Source organism: Pleurodeles waltl, chromosome 8 (genome assembly GCF_031143425.1).
Source record: "Pleurodeles waltl isolate 20211129_DDA chromosome 8, aPleWal1.hap1.20221129, whole genome shotgun sequence".
Taxonomy (NCBI): domain Eukaryota; kingdom Metazoa; phylum Chordata; class Amphibia; order Caudata; family Salamandridae; genus Pleurodeles; species Pleurodeles waltl.
The window spans coordinates 1540420331-1540446377 of NC_090447.1; the positions used below are offsets into that span (position 1 = coordinate 1540420331).

A 26047-nucleotide genomic window follows, 5' to 3' on the forward strand; every position below is an offset into this window, starting at 1 on the left:
AATACTATGCAATGGTTGTACGTTCTTACGCTACACCAACTAAGACTCCCATGCACCTACTTTAGATCCTTTCTCTACGCATAGCCACCATCCCTTCCTCCCCTAAGGGGGCGCTATGCACCTGCATCTTGCTTCTTGGCGCCCTGACAATGCGCCTTGGAATGAAAAAAGAAAATGAGGCAAAAAAACCATTGGCATTAAATCCAGATACAGTAATAATTAATACCTAGCAGTCGTAGTACATCTATTAGGCAAAATTTGGGGTTACTAAATTACAATTAAATTTATTGAGCTTTAGGAACATTGATAAAACTGTGGAAGCAGCCACATCCGAGGCTTGTGAGTTTAGCTGTTTGAAAAAGTTGCATTTGTGCCTCTATTGAAAAAACATTCTCTGGAATCTACTTGAAGTCCCAACGTCGGTGAAAAATTTTGAAGCTTCCATCCGGGTAATCCTAGAACCTAAATCTCTATTAACTTTAATAGATTTTAATTGAATGGCTGTAGCAAAAGCCTTTTTACCTAGTCTGAAATCTTGAAAATAAACCAAAATGATTTGTGATCTGTCCCCCTTTTCAACAGTGTGGACTCTGAGCTCTTGCAATAGATACGGATTAATCATTCCACATCTTGTGATATGTTTGGAAAATTAACTCCATTAATGCATCTACCATGTTAGAGGTTTGATCCATTTTCTGTTGAACCCTCACCATCCTTAAACTTTATCTGCTGGAGCGATTGTCAAATTCTTCAAGTTTATTTTGGCAGCCCCCGTCTCCTTCTGAAACACCACTATTTGTTTCTGACACTTTATTTGAGGTCTTCCAAGGTTGAAACTCTTTGTTCAAGCTTTTTACAGCTGTTGTTTAAATGTTCAAGTTTTTGGTCTACATCATCTGATTTAGGTTGGACCATTGTGGCTGTTTCATACTGTGAGGTTTTAATTTCTTGTACATCCGATACCAGTTTCTCAAGCCGTTCCAGGACTGATATGATAAATTTGGTCCATATTTTGAAACATGTGCTCTTCCATCAAGGTGGCAGAGTCATGCAGCTCAGGAGTGTTAGAAACGGATGGAAAAGTAATTTTCTCAGAAACCCTTTCCGTTATTAGGTTGCTGTTTAATGATGTTGTAGTTAGCCTAATACCCTGCTACGTTTGCGTTTTCAATGGTCTGAGCTCTGTGGGGTTTACTCTTTATTCTAGACTTAGTAAAGGGTAACGTTTTTCGTCTTTAGAATTAATAGAGGGTAATGTTTTCGTCTTTAGAATTAATAAGGGGTAAAGTGTTTGTCTTTAGAATTAATAGGGGGTAAAGTTTTCATCTTAACCTTACAAAGAGGCTCTTGGGGCATGGAAGAACATTGTTCTGCTGGTCATATGTGATCAGTCTGATTTTGTGCCACGCAAATTAGAGCCAGAACACTTAGGCCCTCATTACGACTTCGGCGGACGGATAAGCCCGTCCGCCGAAGCCGTGCGGTCAGAAAACCACCCGTGCGTTGACCTGACCACAAGGGCTATTACGAATTTCCCACTGGGTTTGCGGGCTGAAACAGAGTTTCCACCCGCCGGCCCAGCGGGAAACAGCCCACAACATTGACGCCGGCTCATAATAGAGCCGGCGACAATGTTGCAGTGCATCTGGGGCAGCAGCACCTGTCGGGCTTTTTACTGTCTGCCATGCTGACCGTGAAAACCGCAACGAGGCTGGCCATGGGGGCCCCTACACTGCCCATGCCAAATGCATGGGCAGTGAGGTGCCCTGTCTGCGCCAGCTTTTACATGCCGGTGCAACTGCCATGTAAAAGCCGACAGAGAAGGGACTTGTAATCCCCAGGGCAGCACAGCGTGCAGTGTTGCCCTGCCGGATTGAGACCACCGACACCACCAGGCCATCGGCCGGTGAAAAAGCGGCGGCGCTGGTGGTTCGACCGTGGTGCATTCGCCACAGCCATAATGTGGAGGCCGGACCGCTGCATTGGCGGCGTTCCGACCGCCACCGCGAGTCTGCTAGTCCTAGTACTGCCAGACTCGTAATGAAGGCCTTGAAGCATTTATCATCATTGGCTTCTGAAATTTTATTTATTAACCTTAATGTCATAATGTAATACAAACGTATCTTGGTATTTTAGGCTACTTCCTGTCAACATCCCTTGCTGCTTTGCAGTTGGGGGCCAGAAAGGCTAAACCTCAGACACTTATCTAATGAGTGGGTATGATTTCCTTTGTTTACCACATTTTACTAGCCAAAAACTTGATCACCACTTCTAGTAAATTTGAAGTTATTCTTGTCTGATTCACCTACTTCGTCCTTTGAGGTATATTACAAAATGTTAATCTCCAGTGAATGTGTCAAACTTTAAGTTACTCGGCCTGTGGATCTTGCTCGTAATTTGTAGATTTTTCAAACCCTGCACTCCCACAGATGATGCAGCTTTAGTCCTTCCTGCAATGCCCACGTGATTACCACTGATTCCTCATAGCTAAGACTGGATCTTCCACTCCATTGGTTGATGGATGACCGAGTGAGCTCAGACTTAAACCACAGCTGGTATCTTATGGAATACCTCAATATCTCTTTTGGGCCACGTTCTTTGATTTGTAGGGCGTAATATTTTCAGAAAAGTAAAATTAATGTAAACAATTGAAGTAAAAAAACACATGTAACATTGAATTATGATAATGTACCTGAGGTAAATAAACCATAAAAAATACAAATAAGGGAGAGAGGGTGTGGCCTAAGGGCCTGAGCTGCTGACTTCAGACCTGGGGAACCAGGTTTCAGGCTTCAGCACCAGCTCAGTATCCTGTGATTCTGGGCAGATCACTTAGGGGCACATTACGACATTGACGGTAAGTGCCGCCTACCGCCATGGTGACGGCTGCCAAAAGACCATCGCTGTGGCTAACATCTGTCCGACCAAATTATGGCCACAGCCGGATTTCTGCCACAAGAATGGCGGAAAATCCGGCTGTGGCCATACTGGCGGACGGTAAAGTGGCGCTACTACCACCAGCAGCGCCACGCCAGTAGGCTGCCACCAGCCATATTATGAAAAATAATAAGGCCTAGCGGGAGTGTGCGTGTATGGAGGGAGAGGGGTGGGGGTTTGGAAGGGGGGAGCATGGATGGATGGAGGGGGTTTTGGGGGCATCTAGGCAGTGTTGGGGGGGTAGGCCTCCTATCAGTGACAGGGAAGGAATTCCCTGTCACTGGTAGTGCCTACTGCCATGGTTTTCGTGGTGTTATGAACGCTATGAAAACCATGGCGGTAGGCAGGGTCAAAATGCCGCTGGTGGTACATTAGCGGCCGCCAGACTGGAGATTATCTCCGGCCCGGCGGCTTGTACTGCCATGGCGGTCGGTGTGGTATATTGGCGGTTTGGCTTCAGCCAACTCGCCAATGTTGGTATGTACCGCCAGCCTGTTGGCGGTACTACCGCAACATTATCACCGACCGCCGGGGTCATAATGACCCCCAAAATCTCCCCGTGCCTACAATGCAGTTCCTTGAGACGCTCAAAGGTGATTTGCTGCGCTTTACACATACTGGTTTCATAATCCTTGAAAAATGCTCAAAGCCTTTGAAGCTACAGCATCAAGAGGTGACTTGAGGTGAGTACGCCTAGTTTGGGGTGTCTGCTGTTGTAAACATTGTCCAGTAGCGGTGTGGTGTGTTCAGTAGTCTTCAGATGACTTAGCAAGACAGTCTTTTAAAAAAAATCCTTTTGACTCATTGCCGCCCGTGGAGTGGGCAGGGGTGTGACAGGGGTGTGGTCCCAAATGATGACTCAATAGAATTTTATTTGCTCATCCATGCAATGTCATGAGCACGATCCGACGATAGAAACAATCCTTGAGGGTGATGAAATCTTGTACCATAATAAACCAATAGTTGTAGGAGATATGAGGTCTTTTTATTGAAGTAGCGAGGAGCCTGTGATGATACGGTTTGGCGAAGTCACTGCCGTCATGTCATTGTTTGTCAGGGTCATGTTATCTGAGTTGTGAAAATCCGGCCTCGCCTCGCCATGAAATCTGCATGAATCCTTGAGCCTGCCTTGTTTTTCCCACTTCGACAGGTGAAGAGCCAGACGCAGAAGAGCGAGGGCAGCGTGGGCCTCTTCACCTACCCGGTGCTCCAGTGTGCGGACATCCTGCTTTACAAGTAAGAGGTCTGGGGCGTTGGGTCCACTGTCCTAGCCAGACTATGATCGAACAACACTGTAGGCCACGACATGTCCCACAGCGTATAACCGCGGAACACCTACTGCTACGTATTTGCTATAGACCGTATTGTTGAACGTCCTTTCTACTCTAAGTATGCTGATAGGAAGCAGTCTGCATGTAATATTTGATTACATATGTTAACAGTGATATACCATGATACTTACATTTTTAGACTTAAATGTATCATTTATATACCAATTCAACACAAAATTGTAGTCTAGTACAAAGCCTAGAACTGTTGTTATCCTGTGCAAAAAGGTAGGAGTCTAATTACACTCAGTCCTGCATGCATCCTGTCGAGCTGCCGCCTTTAGGCTCTGGTGGTGCAGTGAGTCGTACAAACTCCCTCCACTCTTACGTTGTGATGCTGCACACTGCAGTGACGATGGGAGGGTGACTGGTGACATTCAAGGAGGTTTACTCAAAGCTCTGCGCACATGAGCTAGACACTCGAGTAGTCTCTGTAAAGTACCAGCCACATCCCTCACTAGTAATCGCAACACTACAATCTGTTCTTCTTAGCTCAGTCATGAGGTTTAACTGAGTAATCTGCTGCCACACAACAAAATGTGTCATGCAATACACACAACACTGTACATTCAGGAAACTGGAATAGAGACAGCTTGAGAGACAGTGGACCAAACACTTCAACTCACATCTCCCCTTCTTACAAAAGCTTCTGAGCAAACTATTCAAATACCTAAATACTGAATAACCCCTCCATGGAGCCAGAATTCAAGGGAACAACCTATCAATGGATGTAGAAGCCGCAAATACCTGTTACAGCTGTAATGGGCTTCAGATGCACAACTACACTGAAGAAACAATTTTTCACCCCACTTAATCACAGTAATATTAACATCTGCCTCGGCTAACCTACACCCAGTAAATTGATTTGAAAGCAATATACCCCATTGTGAATGAGCATTTAAGCATTCTGGGAGCCGAGCAGAGATGCAGTCATTCAGCTGTGTTTGCAACCAGTCCCACTCGTAGAGCACGCGGCCATCAAATAACGCAATACAACTTCTGTGCACCAGTGGGTTCCAGCACACCAAACCGCAATCTGTGTCCACGAGGAAATAACTAGCTATGTATTCCCTTATCTTTACACGAGTCACCATAGTCTGTTTAGTGAACAGGTAGTGAAAAGAACTGTGGTGGCGTTACTGCACTAGTACATTTCACCAGAATTGCATCTCGAGGTGACCTCTCACAAATAGTGTTAGTGACCCACAGCCCAAACATGGCCAGTTTCAGAGTTCTCCCTGTGCTCTTTCCTGTGTGATATATCGGAGTATATGTGGTGTGTCATGCACATAATTATAATATCATTTTATTCATCTATTGAAGTGCACATGTTTTGCAATTACAAAGAAGTGAGCACCAATATTACTGGCAAGATTAAATCATTTTAACTCCAAGAACAAGTTCACCACATGCATGTCCAAAGTGGCCAAGTGAATTAAATTCAGTTGCCTGAAACTGAATGAAGTGGTGGTTTCTGGGAAAGATGGTGCGCCATGGGACTTCACGTGATGGTCTACTGACCTTGGACCCAACCCATGCCTTGCTCGCAAGCAAGAAACCTCAGAATCATCATAGACAACAAACTGGACATGACTGCCCAAGTTCATGCTGTGGTCTCACCCCGCTTCCACAACCTAAGAATGCTGAAGACACTGTTCAAGTGGCTATCGGACAACACTAGGGAAACTATGAACCAAGCTCAGCCCACCAACAAACTAGATCATGAGAACTCTCTGCATGCAAGAGACTTGTCTTCAAACTCCCATGCAATCTGGCTGCGTAACAAGACAGTTCATTGAAACTATGTTAAACACCCGGGAAGAGGGGCACCAGCAGTATCAAGCAGTATTAACAATAAGAACACAGCACAATAAAACTGAAAAACAAATTTTAAAACAACACAAGAAAAATGGGCAAATATTACAAAAGTGGTTTAAAACATATGTAAACCAGAGATAAATATGTGTTCGATGGCATGTGTAGCTGCAGATACACATGCTGTGCACATCCCGCCATCTGGTGTTGGGCTTGGAGTGTTACAAGTTGTTTTTCTTCGAAGAAGTCTTTTCGAGTCACGAGACCGAGGGACTCCTCCCATTTCGACTCCATTGCGCATGGGCGTCGACTCCATCTTAGATTGTTTTTTTTCCGCCATCGGGTTCGGACGTGTTCCTTTTCGCTCCGTGTTTCGGGTCGGAAAGTTAGTTAGAATCTCGGAAAAATCGTCTGTATTGTTTGCGTTCGGTATCGGGTTAGTTACAACAGATCGACACCGAATTGAGAAGTGCTCCGGTGGCCCTTCGGGCTTTTTTTCGATTCCCGCCGGGGCCTGGTCGTCCCGGCCACGTGTCTCTTCAAGGCTGATGGAACGGACCCCATTCCGCTTCTGTCCAAAATGCCATAGCAAGTATCCATATACAGATCAACACCTGGTCTGTACCTTGTGTTTGTCACCGGAACACAGGGAGAATACTTGTGAGGCCTGTCGAGCGTTTCGGTCGAGGAAGACACTCAGGGACCGAAGAGCAAGAAGACTGCAAATGGCGTCGGCGCCGACAGGACAAGGGTGTTTCGAGGAGGAGGAAGAAACATTCTCCATCCAGGATTCGGACTCGGAGGAGGTCGATCCCGAAGAAACGCCGAAAACCGTGAGTAAGACGTCGAAACAAAAAACTCACGAAAAGAATGCCAAAGCCCAGGGGTCGCCACCGCCAACAGGCCATGGCTTGACCCGAAAAGTAGGTGACTGTCCATCGGCACCGAAAAAGGGCGAGCTGGTGTCGAAGTCATCTGACTCCGGTCGAGATACAGGCACGCAGCAATCTCGGGCCAGTGAGAGTGGCTCCGAAAAGATTTGGCACCGAGACAGCGGCACCGAAGTTGGTCGGCACCGAGAGGGCACGACGCCGAAAAGCAAAAAGATTTTTTCGGAGCTGAAAAAAGCAGCAGAAAAGGTTTCGGTGCCGAAACATCCGGCATCCGAACCGAAAATTAGTTCCTATTCAGAGGAACAAGGACTGTCCTCTCAAATGAAGACACACAGATTTGAAGAGGCATTACAAACAATAGAGCCAGATCACACGCAAAGGCGGCTCTTTATTCAAAAAGATAGAGGGAAGATCAGCACTCTTCCCCCCAATCAGAATGAAACGAAAACTTGCCTTCCAAAACAAGGACAAGGACAAACAGCCACAAGCAAAAGTGGCTAAACAAATAATACCACCACCATCCCCACATCACTCTCCTCAACTATCACCGGTAGCCACTCCACCAATGATGCAATCCCCAACACATACGGGGATGAGTCAAGATGACCCTGACGCATGGGACCTTTACGACGCACCAGTGTCAGACAATAGTCCTCAGTGCTATCCAGCAAGACCCTCGCCACCTGAGGATAGTACAGGCTACATTCAAGTGGTATCAAGGGCAGCAGCATTTCACAATGTCGGCCTTCACTCAGAACCCATTGAAGATTACTTCCTTTTTAATACACTGTTGTCTACGCACAGTCAATATCAAAGTCTGCCAATGTTGCCCGGAATGCTAAAACACTCCAAACAGGTGTTTGAAGAGCCTGTCAAAGGGAGAGCCATTAGTCCAAGAGTAGATAAAAAATATAAACCGCCACCAACAGACCCAGTGTACATCACACAACAGCTATCACCAGACTCTGTTGTAGTAGGAGTAGCGCGCAAAAGAGCCAACTCTCATACTTCAGGAGACGCGCCACCTCCAGATAAAGAGAGTAGAAAATTCGACGCGGCAGGCAAAAGGGTGGCGGCACAGGCAGCAAACCAGTGGCGTATTGCAAATTCGTAAGCTTTGCTAGCCAGATATGATAGGGCCCATTGGGACGAGATGCAACACCTTATTGAACACTTGCCAAAGGAGTTTCAAAAAAGAGCGCAGCAAGTGGTCGAAGAGGGACAAAATATCTCCAATAATCAAATTCGATCAGCAATGGATGCTGCAGACACAGCTGCTAGAACTGTCAACACAGCAGTAACGATAAGGAGGCATGCATGGCTGCGTACATCAGGATTTAAACCAGAGATACAGCAAGCTGTGCTGAATATGCCATTCAACGGACAGCAGTTGTTTGGGCCGGAAGTGGACACTGCAATTGAAAAACTTCAAAAAGACACTGACACGGCCAAAGCCATGGGCGCCCTCTACTCCCCGCAGAGCAGAGGCACATTTCGGAAAACACAATTTCGAGGGGGGTTTCGAGGGCAAACCACAGAAGCCACAACCTCACAAACAAAGCCCATTTACCAAAGCCAGTATCAGCGGGGAGGTTTTCGGGGACAATATAGAGGAGGACAGTTTCAAAGAAACAGAGGAAAGTTCCAAAGTCCCAAAACTCCTCAAAACAAACAGTGACTTCAAGGTCACAAATCCCCAACACACAACACCTGTGGGGGGGAGACTAAACAAATTTTACACACATTGGGAGGAAATAACAACAGACACTTGGGTCTTAGCAATTATCCAGCATGGTTATTGCATAGAATTTCTCAAATTCCCTCCAAACGTCCCACCGAAAACCCACAATATGTCAAAACAACATATAGATCTTCTAGGACTAGAAGTTCAGGCATTGCTACAGAAAGAAGCAATAGAATTAGTACCAAAAGAACAATTAAACACAGGAGTTTACTCACTGTACTTCCTGATACCCAAAAAGGACAAGAGCCTGAGACCGATACTAGATCTCAGAACATTAAATACCTACATCAAATCAGACCATTTTCACATGGTTACTCTACAAGACGTAATCCCACTGCTCAAACAACAAGACTACATGACAACACTAGACCTAAAGGATGCATATTTCTATATACCAATACATCCTTCACACAGAAAGTACCTAAGGTTTGTATTCCAAGGGATACATTACCAATTCAAAGTGTTGCCATTCGGAATAACAACTGCGCCAAGGGTTTTTACAAAATGCCTGGCAGTAGTAGCTGCACATATCAGAAGGCAGCAAATACATGTGTTCCCATACCTAGACGATTGGTTAATCAAAACCAATACGCTAAAACGGTGTTCACAACACACAAAATATGTCATACAAACCCTACACAAACTAGGTTTCTCAAGCAACTACGCAAAGTCACACCTGCAGCCGTGCCAAACACAGCAATACTTGGGAGCAACAATCAACACAGCAAAAGGGATTGCTACTCCAAGTCCACAAAGAGTACAAACATTTCACAATGTAATACAAGCCTTGTATCCAAATCAAAAAGTACAAGTCAAAATAATACTGAAACTACTAGGCATGATGTCCTCAGCATAGCCATTGTCCCAAATGCAAGGTTACACATGCGGCCCTTACAACAGTGCCTAGCATCACAATGGTCACAAGCACAGGGTCAGCTTCTAGATCTGGTGTTGATAGACCGCCAAACATACATCTCGCTTCAATGGTGGTACAGTATAAATTTAAACCAAGGGCGACCTTTCCAAGACCCAGTGCCACAATACGTGATAACAACAGATGCTTCCATGACAGGGTGGGGAGCACACCTCAATCATCACAGCATCCAAGGACAATGGAACATACAGCAAAAACAGTTACACATAAATCACCTAGAACTGTTAGCGGTATTTCTAGTGCTGAAAGCATTTCAACCCATGATAACCCACAAATACATTCTTGTCAAAACAGACAACATGACAACAATGTACTACCTAAACAAACAAGGAGGGACACACTCAACACAGTTGTGTCTCCTAACACAGAAAATATGGCATTGGGCGATTCACAACCACATTCGCCTAATAGCACAATTTATTCCAGGAATTCAGAATCAGTTAGCAGACAATCTCTCACGGGATCACCAACAGATCCACGAATGGGAGATTCACCCCCAAATACTGAACACTTACTTCCAAATTTGGGGAACACCACAAATAGATCTATTTGCAACAAAGGAAAACTCAAAATGCCAAAACTTCGCATCCAGGTACCCACAACATCAGTCTCAGGGCAATGCGCTATGGATGAACTGGTCAGGGATATTTGCGTACGCTTTTCCCCCTCTCCCACTCCTTCCATATCTAGTAAACAAGTTGAGTCAAAACAAACTCAAACTCATACTAATAGCACCAACATGGGCAAGGCAACCTTGGTACACCACACTACTAGACCTGTCAGTAGTACCTCATGTCAAACTACCAAACAGACCAGATCTGTTAACACAACACAAACAACAGATCAGGCATCCAAATCCAGCATCGCTGAATCTAGCAATTTGGCTCCTGAAATCCTAGAATTCGGACATTTACACCTCACACAAGAATGTATGGAGGTCCTAAAACAGGCTAGAAAGCCTACCACTAGACACTGCTATGCAAATAAATGGAAAAGATTTGTCTATTACTGCCATAATAATCAAATTCAACCCTTACACGCATCTACAAAAGATATAGTAGGATACTTACTACATCTGCAAAAAGCAAAACTAGCTTTCTCTTCCATAAAAATACATCTTGCTGCAATTTCAGCTTACCTGCAAATTACGCACTCAACTTCATTATTTAGGATACCAGTCATAAAAGCGTTTATGGAAGGCCTAAAGAGAATTATACCACCAAAAACGCCACCAGTTCCTTCATGGAACCTCAACATTGTCTTAACACGACTCATGGGCCCACCTTTTGAGCCCATGCACTCTTGTGAAATGCAATACTTAACGTGGAAAGTTGCATTTTTAATTGCCATCACATCTCTAAGAAGAGTGAGTGAAATTCAAGCGTTTACCATTTAAGAACCATTTATTCAAATACACAAAAATAAAGTTGTTCTGCGAACAAATCCCAAATTTTTACCAAAAGTAATCTCACCGTTCCACTTGAATCAAACGGTAGAATTACCAGTGTTCTTCCCACAGCCAGATTCTGTAGCTGAAAGAGCACTACACACATTAGACATCAAAAGAGCACTAATGTACTACATTGACAGAACAAAACTAATTCGAAAGACAAAACAACTATTTATCGCCTTTCAAAAACCTCATACAGGAAATCCAATTTCAAAACAAGGCATTGCTAGATGGATAGTTAAGTGCATTCAAACCTGCTATCTTAGAGCTAAAAGAGAGCTGCCTATTACACCAAAGGCACACTCAACTAGAAAGAAAGGTGCTACCATGGCCTTTCTAGGTAATATTCCAATGAATGAAATATGTAAGGCAGCCACCTGGTCTACGCCTCATACATTCACTAAGCATTACTGTGTAGATGTGTTAACAACACAACAAGCCACAGTAGGACAGGCTGTTTTAAGAACATTATTTCAGACAACTTCAACTCCTACAGGCTGATCCACCGCTTTTGGGGAGATAACTGCTTACTAGTCTATGCACAGCATGTGTATCTGCAGCTACACATGCCACCGAACTGAAAATGTCACTTACCCAGTGTACATCTGTTCGTGGCATTAGTCGCTGCAGATTCACATGCGCCCACCCGCCTCCCCGGGAGCCTGTAGCCGTTTAGAAGTAGATCTTAAACATTTGTACATTTGTAAATAGATTACTTGAAACTTTATTATGTACATACGCATTCACTCCATTGCATGGGCACTATTACTAGCATACACAACTCCTACCTCACCCTCTGCGGGGAAAACAATCTAAGATGGAGTCGACGCCCATGCGCAATGGAGTCGAAATGGGAGGAGTCCCTCGGTCTCGTGACTCGAAAAGACTTCTTTGAAGAAAAACAACTTGTAACACTCCGAGCCCAACACCAGATGGCGGGATGTGCACAGCATGTGAATCTGCAGCGACTAATGCCACGAACAGATGTTCACTGGGTAAGTGACATTTTCCTTATGATTTAAAGCAAAAACTTCTAAAAGTTGTCATGGCCACAACGTGGGAGTAGACACTGTTAGTCTAGGTGCATTGCCCAAAATCAGCAACCAGAGACCACACTGCAAGAAGAAACCATAACCAGCAAACTGTTTTACCCTCGAGAAGCTGGGAATTTGAAGGCGGAGCCAAAATCCTCCATGTTGATACACTCCAGTGCTTTCAGTCTTCCTGGCGCTTGTTTAAAGGGTTCCAATCACAGTTCCAATAGTGAAACAAACCGCTTGCTAACATTTCTTGCTACAACCAAAATTCAGAACTAATTATAATATAGATGCTGAGGGAGTCACTTCTGGTGTCTTCTAAGGCTCCCAAGTGGACAGGACAGGCTTCTAGGATCCAGATGTCTCGTTACATTAGGAAATACAGATGTTAATAGGCTTGTGGACACACCTATGCCAAGAGGCATGTGTGCTAATAAATATAATATTGAGTCCTACCTCCTTGATGGTAAATAAGGTCAGTGCCTGGATGCCTCCTCCGTTGATTAGCCGCGCTATACAAATCTATCTGAATTGGATTGGATTGGACTGATAGTGAAGTTCTTTATGAAAGTTCAAAGTTGTATTTGGTGGGATTAGGCAATACAAAGTCTGGACTGTACCTTACCTTGTATGTTGATCCTGTGCTCTTATCTCCACGTGCAAAAAGAACAGATGATGGATGGAGTGCTGAACAACGCAAACATTCACCCCCAGTCAAGGATCTGGGTTTAATCCATCCTCTTTTTGCTCACCACGCCACCCCAGTTAGGACCCAGCCATATGCAAATCAGTCTTGAACCTGCTTCCTATGTGTACAGTCCAGCCCAGGTCCTCCCTGGACCAGAAACAAGCATCCTGGGACCGGTTTCAGGGTAACGCAACTGCTGTGCAACATGTAAAAAACATTGACAAAGCCAATAGATTCTGCATAGGCGAAACCTATTGGCTTTGCCAATGCTTGTTTCCAAGCTATTTCCACACTGTGCAGCTGTTTTTCTATTTTACCATTCTTTTAATTAAACTTAGTGGTTTGTGATTGTATTGTTCTCAGAAACACCTCCTTTGGTTTTGTTCCTCCTATGATCTTCTTTTACTCATTCTTTTAGTTTCCTCTTGTCGCCTTCTTACTTAGGCTTTATTTTCCATGATTGGCAGTTTGGGCAGTTTTTCCTCATGTGCCAGTCAACCTATTTAAACAAGCATTGGCACAGCCAATAGGTTTTTGTTATGCGAGAACTGTTAGCTTTGCCAGTGTCTTTTAGCCGTGTTGTACAGCAGAGTGGAGTAGTGTAGAGTTGAGTGGCGTGAAGTGCAGTAGCTTGGAGTAAAGTAGTGTCATAGAGCAGAGTGCCATATGGCCCTGTGTGGAGTGACGTACAGTGGAGTAGTGTAGAGTGCCACAGAGCAGAGTAGCATACAGAAGAGTGGCACTGTGTGGAGTGACGTACAGTGGAGTGGTGTAGAGTGCCACAGAGTAGCATACAGAAGAGTGGCCCTGTGTGGAGTGACGTACAGTGGAGTGGTGTAGAGTGCCACAGAGCAGGTAGCATACAGAAGAGTGGCCCTGTGTGGAGTGACGTACAGTGGAGTGGTGTAGAGTGCCACAGAGCAGAGTAGCATACAGAAGAGTGGCCCTGTGTGGAGTGACGTACAGTGGAGTGGTGTAGAGTGCCGCAGAGTAGCATACAGAAGAGTGGCACTGTGTGGAGTGACGTACAGTGGAGTGGTGTAGAGTGCCACAGAGCAGAGTAGCATACAGAAGAGTGGCACTGTGTGGAGTGACGTACAGTGGAGTGGTGTAGAGTGCCACAGAGTAGCATACAGAAGAGTGGCCCTGTGTGGAGTGACGTACAGTGGAGTGGTGTAGAGTGCCACAGAGCAGAGTAGCATACAGAAGAGTGGCCCTGTGTGGAGTGACGTACAGTGGAGTGGTGTAGAGTGCCACAGAGCAGAGTAGCATACAGAAGAGTGGCCCTGTGTGGAGTGACACACAGTGGAGTGGTGTAGAGTGCCACAGAGCAGAGTAGCATACAGAAGAGTGGCCCTGTGTGGAGTGACGTACAGTGGAGTGGTGTAGAGTGCCACAGAGCAGAGTAGCATACAGAAGAGTGGCCCTGTGTGGAGTGACGTACAGTGGAGTGGTGTAGAGTGCCGCAGAGTAGCATACAGAAGAGTGGCCCTGTGTGGAGTGACGTACAGTGGAGTGGTGTAGAGTGCCACAGAGCAGAGTAGCATACAGAAGAGTGGCACTGTGTGGAGTGACGTACAGTGGAGTGGTGTAGAGTGCCGCAGAGTAGCATACAGAAGAGTGGCACTGTGTGGAGTGACGTACAGTGGAGTGGTGTAGAGTGCCACAGAGCAGGTAGCATACAGAAGAGTGGCCCTGTGTGGAGTGACGTACAGTGGAGTGGTGTAGAGTGCCACAGAGCAGAGTAGCATACAGAAGAGTGGCCCTGTGTGGAGTGACGTACAGTGGAGTGGTGTAGAGTGCCGCAGAGTAGCATACAGAAGAGTGGCCCTGTGTGGAGTGACATACAGTGGAGTGGTGTAGAGTGCCACAGAGTAGCATACAGAAGAGTGGCCCTGTGTGGAGTGATGTACAGTGGAGTGGTGTAGAGTGCCACAGAGCAGAGTAGCATACAGAAGAGTGGCCCTGTGTGGAGTGACGTACAGTGGAGTGGTGTAGAGTGCCGCAGAGTAGCATACAGAAGAGTGGCCCTGTGTGGAGTGACGTACAGTGGAGTGGTGTAGAGTGCCACAGAGTAGCATACAGAAGAGTGGCACTGTGTGGAGTGACGTACAGTGGAGTGGTGTAGAGTGCCGCAGATTAGCATACAGAAGAGTGGCACTGTGTGGAGTGACGTACAGTGGAGTGGTGTAGAGTGCCACAGAGCAGGTAGCATACAGAAGAGTGGCACTGTGTGGAGTGACGTACAGTGGAGTGGTGTAGAGTGCCGCAGAGCAGAGTAGCATACAGAAGAGTGGCACTGTGTGGAGTGACGTACAGTGGAGTGGTGTAGAGTGCCGCAGAGTAGCATACAGAAGAGTGGCCCTGTGTGGAGTGACGTACAGTGGAGTGGTGTAGAGTGCCACAGAGCAGAGTAGCATACAGAAGAGTGGCACTGTGTGGAGTGACGTACAGTGGAGTGGTGTAGAGTGCCACAGAGCAGAGTAGCATACAGAAGAGTGGCCCTGTGTGGAGTGACGTACAGTGGAGTGGTGTAGAGTGCCACAGAGCAGAGTAGCATACAGAAGAGTGGCACTGTGTGGAGTGACGTACAGTGGAGTGGTGTAGAGTGCCACAGAGCAGAGTAGCATACAGAAGAGTGGCCCTGTGTGGAGTGACGTACAGTGGAGTGGTGTAGAGTGCCGCAGAGTAGCATACAGAAGAGTGGCACTGTGTGGAGTGACGTACAGTGGAGTGGTGTAGAGTGCCACAGAGCAGAGTAGCATACAGAAGAGTGGCACTGTGTGGAGTGACGTACAGTGGAGTGGTGTAGAGTGCCACAGAGTAGCATACAGAAGAGTGGCCCTGTGTGGAGTGACGTACAGTGGAGTGGTGTAGAGTGCCACAGAGCAGAGTAGCATACAGAAGAGTGGCCCTGTGTGGAGTGACGTACAGTGGAGTGGTGTAGAGTGCCACAGAGCAGAGTAGCATACAGAAGAGTGGCCCTGTGTGGAGTGACACACAGTGGAGTGGTGTAGAGTGCCACAGAGCAGAGTAGCATACAGAAGAGTGGCCCTGTGTGGAGTGACGTACAGTGGAGTGGTGTAGAGTGCCACAGAGCAGAGTAGCATACAGAAGAGTGGCCCTGTGTGGAGTGACGTACAGTGGAGTGGTGTAGAGTGCCGCAGAGTAGCATACAGAAAAGTGGCCCTGTGTGGAGTGACGTACAGTGGAGTGGTGTAGAGTGCCACAGAGCAGAGTAGCATACAGAAGAGTGGCCCTGTGTGGAGTGACGTACAGTGGAGTGGTGTAGAGTGCCACAGAGTAGCATACAGAAGAGTGGCCCTGTGTGGAGTGACCTATAGTGGAGTGGTGTAGAGTGCCACAGAGCAGAGTAGCATACAGAAGAGTGGCACTGTGTGGAGTGACGTACAGTGGAGTGGTGTAGAGTGCCACAGAGCAGAGTAGCATACAGAAGAGTGGCCCTGTGTGGAGTGACGTACAGTGGAGTGGTGTAGAGTGCCGCAGAGTAGCATACAGAAGAGTGGCCCTGTGTGGAGTGACGTACAGTGGAGTGGTGTAGAGTGCCACAGAGCAGAGTAGCATACAGAAGAGTGGCCCTGTGTGGAGTGACGTACAGTGGAGTGGTGTAGAGTGCCACAGAGCAGAGTAGCATACAGAAGAGTGACCCTGTGTGGAGTGACGTACAGTGGAGTGGTGTAGAGTGCCGCAGAGTAGCATACAGAAGAGTGGCCCTGTGTGGAGTGACGTACAGTGGAGTGGTGTAGAGTGCCACAGAGCAGAGTAGCATACAGAAGAGTGGCCCTGTGTGGAGTGACGTACAGTGGAGTGGTGTAGAGTGCCACAGAGCAGAGTAGCATACAGAAGAGTGGCACTGTGTGGAGTGACCTATATTGGAGTGGTGTAGAGTGAACTGCCGTTGAGAGCAGTGGCATACAGCAGGGTGGTGCAGAGTAATGTGCAGTTAGATAAGGGTGGCATCTGGCCTTCTCACCTTCCTAGATATGCCAGCAGTCTTTGACAGTGAATAATGACTCTTTTCTGACGATCCACAAAGAAAGGATGGACATTAACAGCTTCATTCATGGAAAACTCGAGCAAACAAATCAGCATCAACCACTTTTTTTCTAACAAACAAACCTTTACCAAGGAATCCCCCAAGGATCAATATTGTCAACTATTCAACATCTGCATGAAAACGTTAGCCCTCATTCTTAGCAAATCAAACATCCAAAACACCTCTATGCAAACAATACACAACTATGCTTAAAAATATCCTTATTCAAAGAATCTGCTCCAAGTCCATGTGTTTCAAGTCTGGACTGCTACTTACCTGAATGTCAGACCAATAAAACCAGACTTCATCCTCATCACAGCCACTGATTACAGCGCCCAGATACAAGCCCGGTGCACAGACAACACACTTAATAACAGCACTTCAACCACAGCGGATTGGTGAGATCTCTGGTATTCTGCCTGGACAAACAACTAGGGCTGCAAACGCACATCAACGACATCCTGAAGGGCACTCGACTCCAACATGTAAGATGAATTAAGGACGTCAGATTAGAATGAAACTTTAAACCTGTTGCACAGGCTCTAGTCCTCTCTAGACTGGACTGCCAAAACTCCATCCTAGTTGGAATTCCCAAAATCCACCTGCCCTCATCAAAGCAAGACTGTATGCTGCTGCCAGGATAGTCTTAAGAACTAGAAAATTTGATAATTTATTCCTCAATCTCATCGTGCTGCACCGGCTGTCTACCAAAGCAAGATCCAGTTTGCGTTTGCCTGCTCCACTCACAGCAGTGCAGTAAGTCACACCTATGCAGCTCACTAAGTCTTCTCAGGCGAGTAAAGACCGCTAAGCAGTGTGGAAGCACCCTCCTCGAAACTCCTAAAATGAAGTAATCAGAAACGGTCTATAGTTCTCGGGGAATGCCCCATGCGCCGTGAAATTCCATAACCCTGGAAATCAGAACAATTACCTCTCTCCATCTACTTAAAATGAATCTAAACATCCTTCTGTTTAAATGCCACCTCCTGCTTTGAAGAATCTGTTTCCACCCGGCTTAGAAAGAAGACCAATAATGTAGAAACACTTCAAACTATGGATTAGCCTTCTTCCTGTACCTATGGTCACCTGTTACTGATATTCTTAAGCCGCCTAGGGCCAGCGTCAAAGACTGGTTCACCCAAGCTCTCCATCCCTCACTCCCTCCACCGTTCAATCACTTTTTACCCTGCATGTGTTGTAGCCTCTAAAGTTGCCTGGCATCCGGGTGTGAATTATAAAGCTGGACATTTTGGCAGTCTCTGTTTTTGTTTTTAGATTTGTTTTTAATTTTCAGTTTAGTTCTGACTATCCAATGTTTACCTTCCTATAGAAGGCGCTCTGATGCCTCTGGGTCTTGTTAGAACAATGGAAAACCACACAAATAAATAAAAATAATAGGGCTGCTTTGGTTTAGGAGGGAGGAGTGCAGCTCATTGAGGATTCTTTGCAATTGTTTAGGTAAATTGGGTGCGCGCTCTACATGTTTGCTATGATGGGTGTTGCCCCATTATATTTTAGCCTTCATTCAATAACCCATGATGAGGTTGAAGAGTAAGATGTTTTGTGCCTCTTACGTTGGTGAAGTTCCAGATGGAGCTCAGTAAGGTCTGCGGTGCACCAGGGGCTGGGGTTAGGTATCCGGTTTCTCATATGTCTCCTGCAGGGGCGTACCACTGTATAATGCCCTTTGAATAGCTTTGTTAAGCGATGTTTACAATTTATTAGGATTGATAAAAGAGGTGTGGGCAGATCTTTCCCTGGATTTATTCATTATGAGAATAGCGAGCAACCCATACGACTCATGTTTCCAAGATCTTCTAAATGACGATACTGTATATGGAGTAAAGTTAGAAAAAGTACATATGCTTAGACGGAAAGGTATGGCAAGTTGGTCTGACCAAATCAATGGTATGAGTTTTTTACTAACACACCTTAAATTTCTTTCAAAGAAGGCTGGGGAATGGGTTTCCCTGGGTGGGAGCGGCTCTGGGTTTGAAGATGTTGATGATCAGGTCTGCTTGGAACGTGCTTACATTTTTCTTAGATTTTCTGGTTATGCTGTAGATGTCGTGGCCGTTAGGTAAGTTGATTAGGGAGTTTGTCTTTTCATGTTTTCTTTTTCCCCCCTCTGCAAAACAATAGGAGACCTCTTTGGTTTCTTCTTTGCATTTATTGGTGATTGCCGTGGCAGACGGCTTTGTGGCATTTTTCACAATCTCAAACAGATTGGGTCAATGCTTTTTCCACTTAAGTTGTTGTTTCATGAACTGAGCTTTCGTTATAAAGATATGTTGTTTGTAGATTCTTCTTCATGTTGAAGTGTGGACAGGGCACTTGCTGATGGGTTTTGCCGTCATCTCCTTTCAGCGTAGTGTAGGGTTCTCCTTTCATCGTTCAGGTAATTCGAAAACCACATAGATGAGGTTTTGATTATTTCCTGAATTGCAGAGGCTACAACATCTGTAATCACGGTCCTAGGTTTGGCATACTGCTTGGCCAATTTGAAGATGTGGGGAAGACTTGACATTTTTGTTCAAGTTCTGAGGTTAGACAGCCTTTTGATAGGTTTCTTTAGTCTCTTATCCTTTTGGTCTTTTAGTTGTGTGCAGGTAGCGGTTATTTCTGAGTTAATTTCTTTGTTATTTCTTAGTTAAGTGAGATTATCATGAGCAATGAAAATAAATATCAATGTAAATACAATTTGAAATTGAAAATCACATAAAAAATATACATCAAACATTTGAAAAATTAAAAAGTAACAAAACATGCATTTAAGCTTAATTAAAAATGCAATTTGTTTTAAAATGTATATAACATTTAAAAACGTCTAAAGTCAATATAAATTATTTAAACACCTAATTTAATGAATAAATCGTTTTACCAGTTAGAAAGCAATAATTAAAACTGAAAACTAATATTTAAAAACACTTCCGCAGTACTTCCTTACACGCAGAGCAAACCCACCAAAAAGTAGCAAATTTAAACATCATTATACCTTATCAAAGCTAACAATAAATCATTTAAATAAAAATAGCAAATATTAAAATACATATTAAACAGTTTTAAAGAACTGCTTAATACTTATAACTGTAAAATCCTCAATAAAATGTAATTATTTAAATCTTTTGCAAACTCAAGTCAATTAACTTTACTAAAAAATAATTACACATAAATGACATTAAAACACACAAAAACTAATAAAATGTTACAACAAATCAAAGACAGGTAGGTTATGCAATAATTTTAAATAAAACGATATGAAATCCTTTGATATTTTCAACATTAAAAGATATTCTTACCTGCAGTAGTGTGCTCCGCATTAGTATTGTTATTATACTCCGTCTTTAACAATATTGGTGTATCGTGATATGTTTAAATTGATATTGAGGCTGAACACTGACCATTATGGGATTCCTGGTTTTTCTGTCCTCTAAATGTAGATGCACAAACTGTAGAACCTTTAAGATCTGTTACGTGTCTTGCGAGCCAAGACGGTGACCTACGGCGATTGAGCGTCTTCTGTTGCTGCAGCAACTAAAATGCACTCGTCTCTCTCTTTCTAAGCAGAGAGCCTTCAGTGCTCCACTTTTAAAAACTTTTTTTTTTTAATCTTTCAGTTCAACCCCTAAGTATGTTGTTGTAGTTGTGTGGGCATTCAGCACCATGAAACGCTGATGAGAGCTCGCTCTAAAAGTAACCGAAGCAGCAACATAAAATGTGTCTTTCTTAGCAGCTCACTGGGGATCTTGTTCTGTTGTAATTCTCACTTTGACGACTCCATGGTTTAGTTGTTTTCTTCGCTGGAGTTTTTCTTAACCTTCTCTCCTGGCATCAAAAAGCCCCTGGGTGGTGGTGGGTGCACTGTAGAAGTAGTCATGCCTTGATTCATTCACTCATTCAGTTTAAAAGCACATCCTTGTTTGGTACTTCTGCAGTATATTTAGAGCCATACTTGCCTGCCTGGGATATATTATTACTTGCCCATTACATTAAATATGGGAAATGTGGGAAAATGCACTTTGTTCCTTGTGCATCATCAGATGGCAGCCGTGGTCTAACAGCTTCTCGTGGTACCGATCTTGTTTTATTGGAAGGTCCACTCATGTTCCCGTGGGAGACGATCAAGTGACTCACATGGAACTGGCCCAGGAAACCGCAAGAATCTTCAACAAGAAATACGGTGACTTCTTTCCGGTGCCGAAAGCAATACTGAGTAAGTCCTCAAGCACGTTGCTTTATTGTAGATGAATTGCTTTATGTCTAGAACACTTGTCTCACCAGGCAATCCAAACCTGTGCACTGCAAAGAGGCTCTTGAACATAGGCTAGATGACAGAAGTGCAGTGATCCCGAATGGAGCAGTTCACGACTCTTGATTGGAGCAGCTGCAGAGATCGTGTCTGGAGCGTGTCCAGTGGTCCCGGTGAGAGCGTTCCAGGGGCCCTGATTGTGAGTGCTACCAAGGGTCCTGCAAGTAGCAGTTGTTCATAAGCACTTCTAGAAGCTCTGGTTGCAGCATTTACAGAGAGATCTCTGGGCATCATTTGCAGGGAGCACTGGTGGGAACAGTTGCAGGGATCCTCACAGGGTGAGAGTAGTTCAAGGGCACCTTCTTGAGCTTCTAGACTAACTTACTGATAATTATATTTTATGAGTTCCATCTAGTACTAGACCATAATCTACTGGGTGAATAGTAGCGCTTTAGAAACCCTGATTGATTTGATTGATTGAACAATCAAACTCCAGGCACCGAACCAGCGTTGCTCAGACAGCGCAACAGGTAATAATTGTTTTGTGGTCACAAGCAAACTGTAGAATCATCACCCAGGCCATCTCAACCATTGCTGATGTGTAGTAGGGATCACTGTTCTCTTTGATTTCTTCTTTGCGTCATGTAGTCCTCTTCTGCTTCTGAAATAGATTTGTCCACAGAAGAGGAGTGGAGCAGGGAAGTCTGGAGAGTGAGAATCCACAAGAGTCCAGACCTCCTAAGTGGCCACACACTTGGGGAGTATCTTCCAGTGCTAGAGGAAGAGGCAGAATACAAACACCTCTGTCCGGAGTGTGACCTAGTTTTGAATATGGACTTGGGATAACATCTATAGCTGCGCCTAGAGGAATGACCTGATGAGGAGTGCCGAGAGCGGCGGTCTAGAAGTTACTCTTGTTCGCCATCTTTAGCCAGATCTGGACTTGGACTGAGGAGACCTTCATTTCAGAGGAAGGTGGAAAAGCTCTAGTAGAGGACTGACCCTCTCCTCGCTCGGGTGATCGCTCACCTCCAGACTGCACCTCCTGCTGTCTGTCGCTCTTCAGCTCCGTGAAGATTAACCTTCAGTGTACGCCTGGAAAGGGCCTTCCAGTGCTGACATCTGTCAGGAAGGCACATAATACACCAATCACGAGGATCTGATTTGGGCCCCAGTAGGGCCTTTGTCAAATAAAGATGCATTTTATTTGACTAGAAAAATAGTTTTCCTGTCGGAAAATGACAGAAAATCCTGCAAATGTTCAAAACAATAGAGTAGAGGTGTTGACAAAAAGTCTGATGTAAAATTTCTGAAGGAAAACACCAAAAAGGCTGAAATCAGTGCTCCAAGATCCTGTTACCAGAAGTCCAAAAGAAATGCTGAGCCAGCTGCTTCCTGCTCGGCAAGATGGGATTCTGGGGGGCTGTGAGCCCTTAAGGGCATAGTCACTTTTCATAGCTGCAGAGCTGCACCCTATATGTCCACATTGTCCTCTTACTTCTTGTTGTCCTCTTCCTTCTCCATTTTTCTTTAAAAATAAAAAAATAAAAAACGTTTGTGAATGAGATTTACATGGACAAATTACTCGGCTCCTGTTGATTTTCCTGTTCTTAATTCTATATTGATGCTTTCTTGGATGCAAATTAAAGGAATTGGCCAATATGCCCTCATTTGTAGGATGCAAGACATTTTAATGAATGAAGTGCCTATCCTGGCCTCCTGCGGAAAGGGTGACATCGACGCTTAAGAAGTGCTCTGGGGTCCTGCACGTGGACGAGATTATTCATGTTGTGGGTGAGCACTAGATCAGTCAGTCAATGAGGGGCGACTGTTTTCATTTCATCGAAGGTGTTGAACGCATCAGTTCTTTTTGGCCCATAAGGGTTCTGACAAAGATAATATAAAAGTTATTCGCAAGTCTATTCAGGTCCTGCTGCCTTTGAGGCGCGTTTGTAACCGGTTCCGTCGCTCTACGATTGTCTGGAGTTTTACGTCTACGAGACGGGTCATGCGGCCGTCACTGCTTCTAGCCTTCATCTCCAGAGCTTCATAACCGCTTCCTAAATTCTGCTGACGTGTGTTTCTTCTCCCTTGTAACAAGCATGGTAAAGTCTTCTTGGCCTCTGCCTTCAGTCTGTGGGGCATGAGCCTATACACTTTGTTAACCAGTACATTCCAGTAGTCTTGGAGTGTCAAACTCTTGGATCTATTGACAAGTTGCATGTTAAACTGGCCTCGGGTCTTTCGTTGCCATTTAGTCCTGAGGCCTATTTTATCGTAAATGTCCCTTCGCAGTACAGTCTGGGCATGCGTCATACTAACTAGACCTTATCTCAGACACCTTACCGCCGGATACAGGATGAGACGCCTGAAATCGTAGTCCGGGTCCTGTCCAATGCTGTGAACTCAGCGAGCGGTCTGCATTTTAAAATGTTCCCAGCATCTCCTGTGCCGCCATGTGTGGTCCAAGTTCAGTGGATAATCACAGAAGAGACGTAATCCGAGGTGCTGATGGATCTGTCTCTGAGATGTCTGACTTGGTCCTCGGGTTACAGCTGGGGTGCATCTGATGTGGCCTCGAGTGTTTCCTGTGTGGGTGGGACTGGAGTGTAGTCTCATGCACATTGCATTGTCCTTTCATACTATATCTCCTATTTACCTGATTTCTTCTGAGGCCAGCAAGATAGGTGATCGCCAAGCCTTTCCCCGTTGGAGTCTACTCCTTGACATTCAGTTAGAAACGTGGACGTGTTTGTGTTCGCAGGAACGTCTAATCTTGTTTGTGCTCGGCCCAGCCCTTCTCTGTCACTTCATGCACCATGCACTTGAAACAGACTGCAGCCCACAAATGCCATCTCGTTGGCAGTGCCTGCCTCACTCACAGTGCTGCGGGCTTCCTGCAGTGGGATTGCGCCCCCCTTGTACCAGTCTGGTGGGGTTGCTCCACCCCTTGAGTGCCCCTGAGATTAGTAATGTGCACGATTACTTGTAGCATAATCATGGCGCAAAGGAATTGACAAAACAAGGGCAGAAGGTGGGTCTTCTAAAATGTTTTTAGGAATAACCATGTCCTGAGTGTCAGGTGCAAAGCTGGCAGATGATCCTTTAGCTGTGAACACCGGCTGAGGAGGAGAGAATTCCCGTGTCCTAGTATGTCCACTGTCCGCTCTCTCTGAGATCTGGCCTGCCTAACACTCTGACTTGCAGGGACTGTTGGCACCGGTTCTTCAAGAGTACAGCTCAGCTTGATGAGTCTTCCGTGCAGACCAGTTAAGGTTTTATTTCAACACTAATGTGCAATCAGTGCAGGATCAGGGCCTGGTGTGGACTGCTTTAAGGGATCCATTAGGCGTATTTGTGTGGCCAAGTTGAACCATAATTTGCCAGTTGGACAGTTTGGAATTAGAGCTTAGGTGAAGGGAAGTGTGGTATGCCACAAGAAGGGTTACGACAATACTGAGAGAGATCAAGGCAGAATTAACTGAATTTCAAGCCCTGGTGAAAGGGAGGCCCCGTTGTTTGACCTTAGGTTGGACGCACATATATATACAATGAGAGGGAGAGATCTGGAAGGACGTGGAGCGGTTACTTTAGCAGAGTTTGGGTCTGCTGGTGGTTTAATGGCTAAGAAAGAGGACATTATTGGGGTCTTTGCTATACAGTGGGCATGGCATTGACTCCCTGCTGCCTGGATGTGGTAACACGCCTACAAACTAGGGTGACCGATGGAGCATTGGTGAGCTCCCTAGACACTGATGAGGTAATGACGACCCTGGAAGGGTGCATGGGCTCTAACGTTCCCCTTTCCTGGACATGTGAATTCTACAAGACATGCAAGGATAAGGTGGCTCCCCAATTGCTCACTAAGTATGAAAACACCCTGGAAACTGACACAAAAGAGGCACTGATTATCTTTTAGTTAAAGATAGCACAGAGATCTACATTAAAGGCCGACCAGCCTTACTCTGTATGTACAAGGGGGTGATATCCCGCGGCTAAGGACCAGAGAGTGAATCCTCCTCCGCTGCTAGAGGAGATTGCTCAGTTTTGCCGTTTCTAGGGATAGACAATAACTTGGAGTACAGCTAAGTCCCTGCCCTTGACTGACTGTAGCAGCTGGACAGGGCAGTCAGTGGGCTTTATGAAAAAAGAGGATTATATGTGCTTTTTGGAGGTTATTCCATTCCTTCTGGGTGGGGTCCCGATAGTACTCTCTGGTGGCATAACAGTGCCCCTGATAGTACTCTCTGATGGTTTAACAGGGCCCCAGTGGGGCTCGTTCCGTCGCTTCTGGGTGGGGTCCCGATAGTACTCTCTGGTGGCATAACAGTGCCCCGGTGGGGCTCGTTCCGTCGCTTCTGGGTGGGGTCCCGATAGTACTCTCTGGTGGCATAACAGTGCCCCTGATAGTACTCTCTGATGGTTTAACAGGGCCCCAGTGGGGCTCGTTCCGTCGCTTCTGGCTGAGGTCCCGATAGTACTCTCTGGTGGCATAACAGTGCCCCGGTGGGGCTCGTCTTCCGTCGCTTCTGCGTGGGGTCCCGATAGTACTTGCTCTGGAGAACGAAGCTAATGAACCTCAGAGATAGCCTCTACATAGGAAGCAGTTCACTCCAAGATATGGTAGGTGACTCCATGTGCGACTGCATCTGTTCTCTCACTCCCTGCAACACCCCATGCTTGAGTGCAGTGACATTATCCGCAGAGTATTTCTATACTTGCTTCAAACCTCACACACTTCACCAAAGATGTCCCACAAATCACAAACTTCAAAAAACACCCTTTCAACCATGCTTTCTGAAAGGCACGCAGAACCTTATGTGAACCAAAGTGCTTCATGATTTCATGAGGGTTTTAGGCACTACCAGGTCACTCGTTCACTCAGAATGTGCTTTGAGACGTGCAAGGGGTAGTA

At 45.5% G+C, this 26047-nt stretch overlaps 1 protein-coding gene across 1 annotated transcript in view; it reads left to right on the plus strand.

Moving 5' to 3' along the window:
- Positions 1-26047, plus strand: part of WARS2 (tryptophanyl tRNA synthetase 2, mitochondrial) — a 72663-nt gene that overhangs the window by 43250 nt on the left and 3366 nt on the right. Inside the window, exons 4-5 of the mRNA XM_069203002.1 lie at positions 4088-4173; positions 20978-21096. Coding sequence (XP_069059103.1) covers positions 4088-4173; positions 20978-21096 — 205 coding nt within the window. The remainder of the gene's footprint in view (positions 1-4087; positions 4174-20977; positions 21097-26047) is intronic.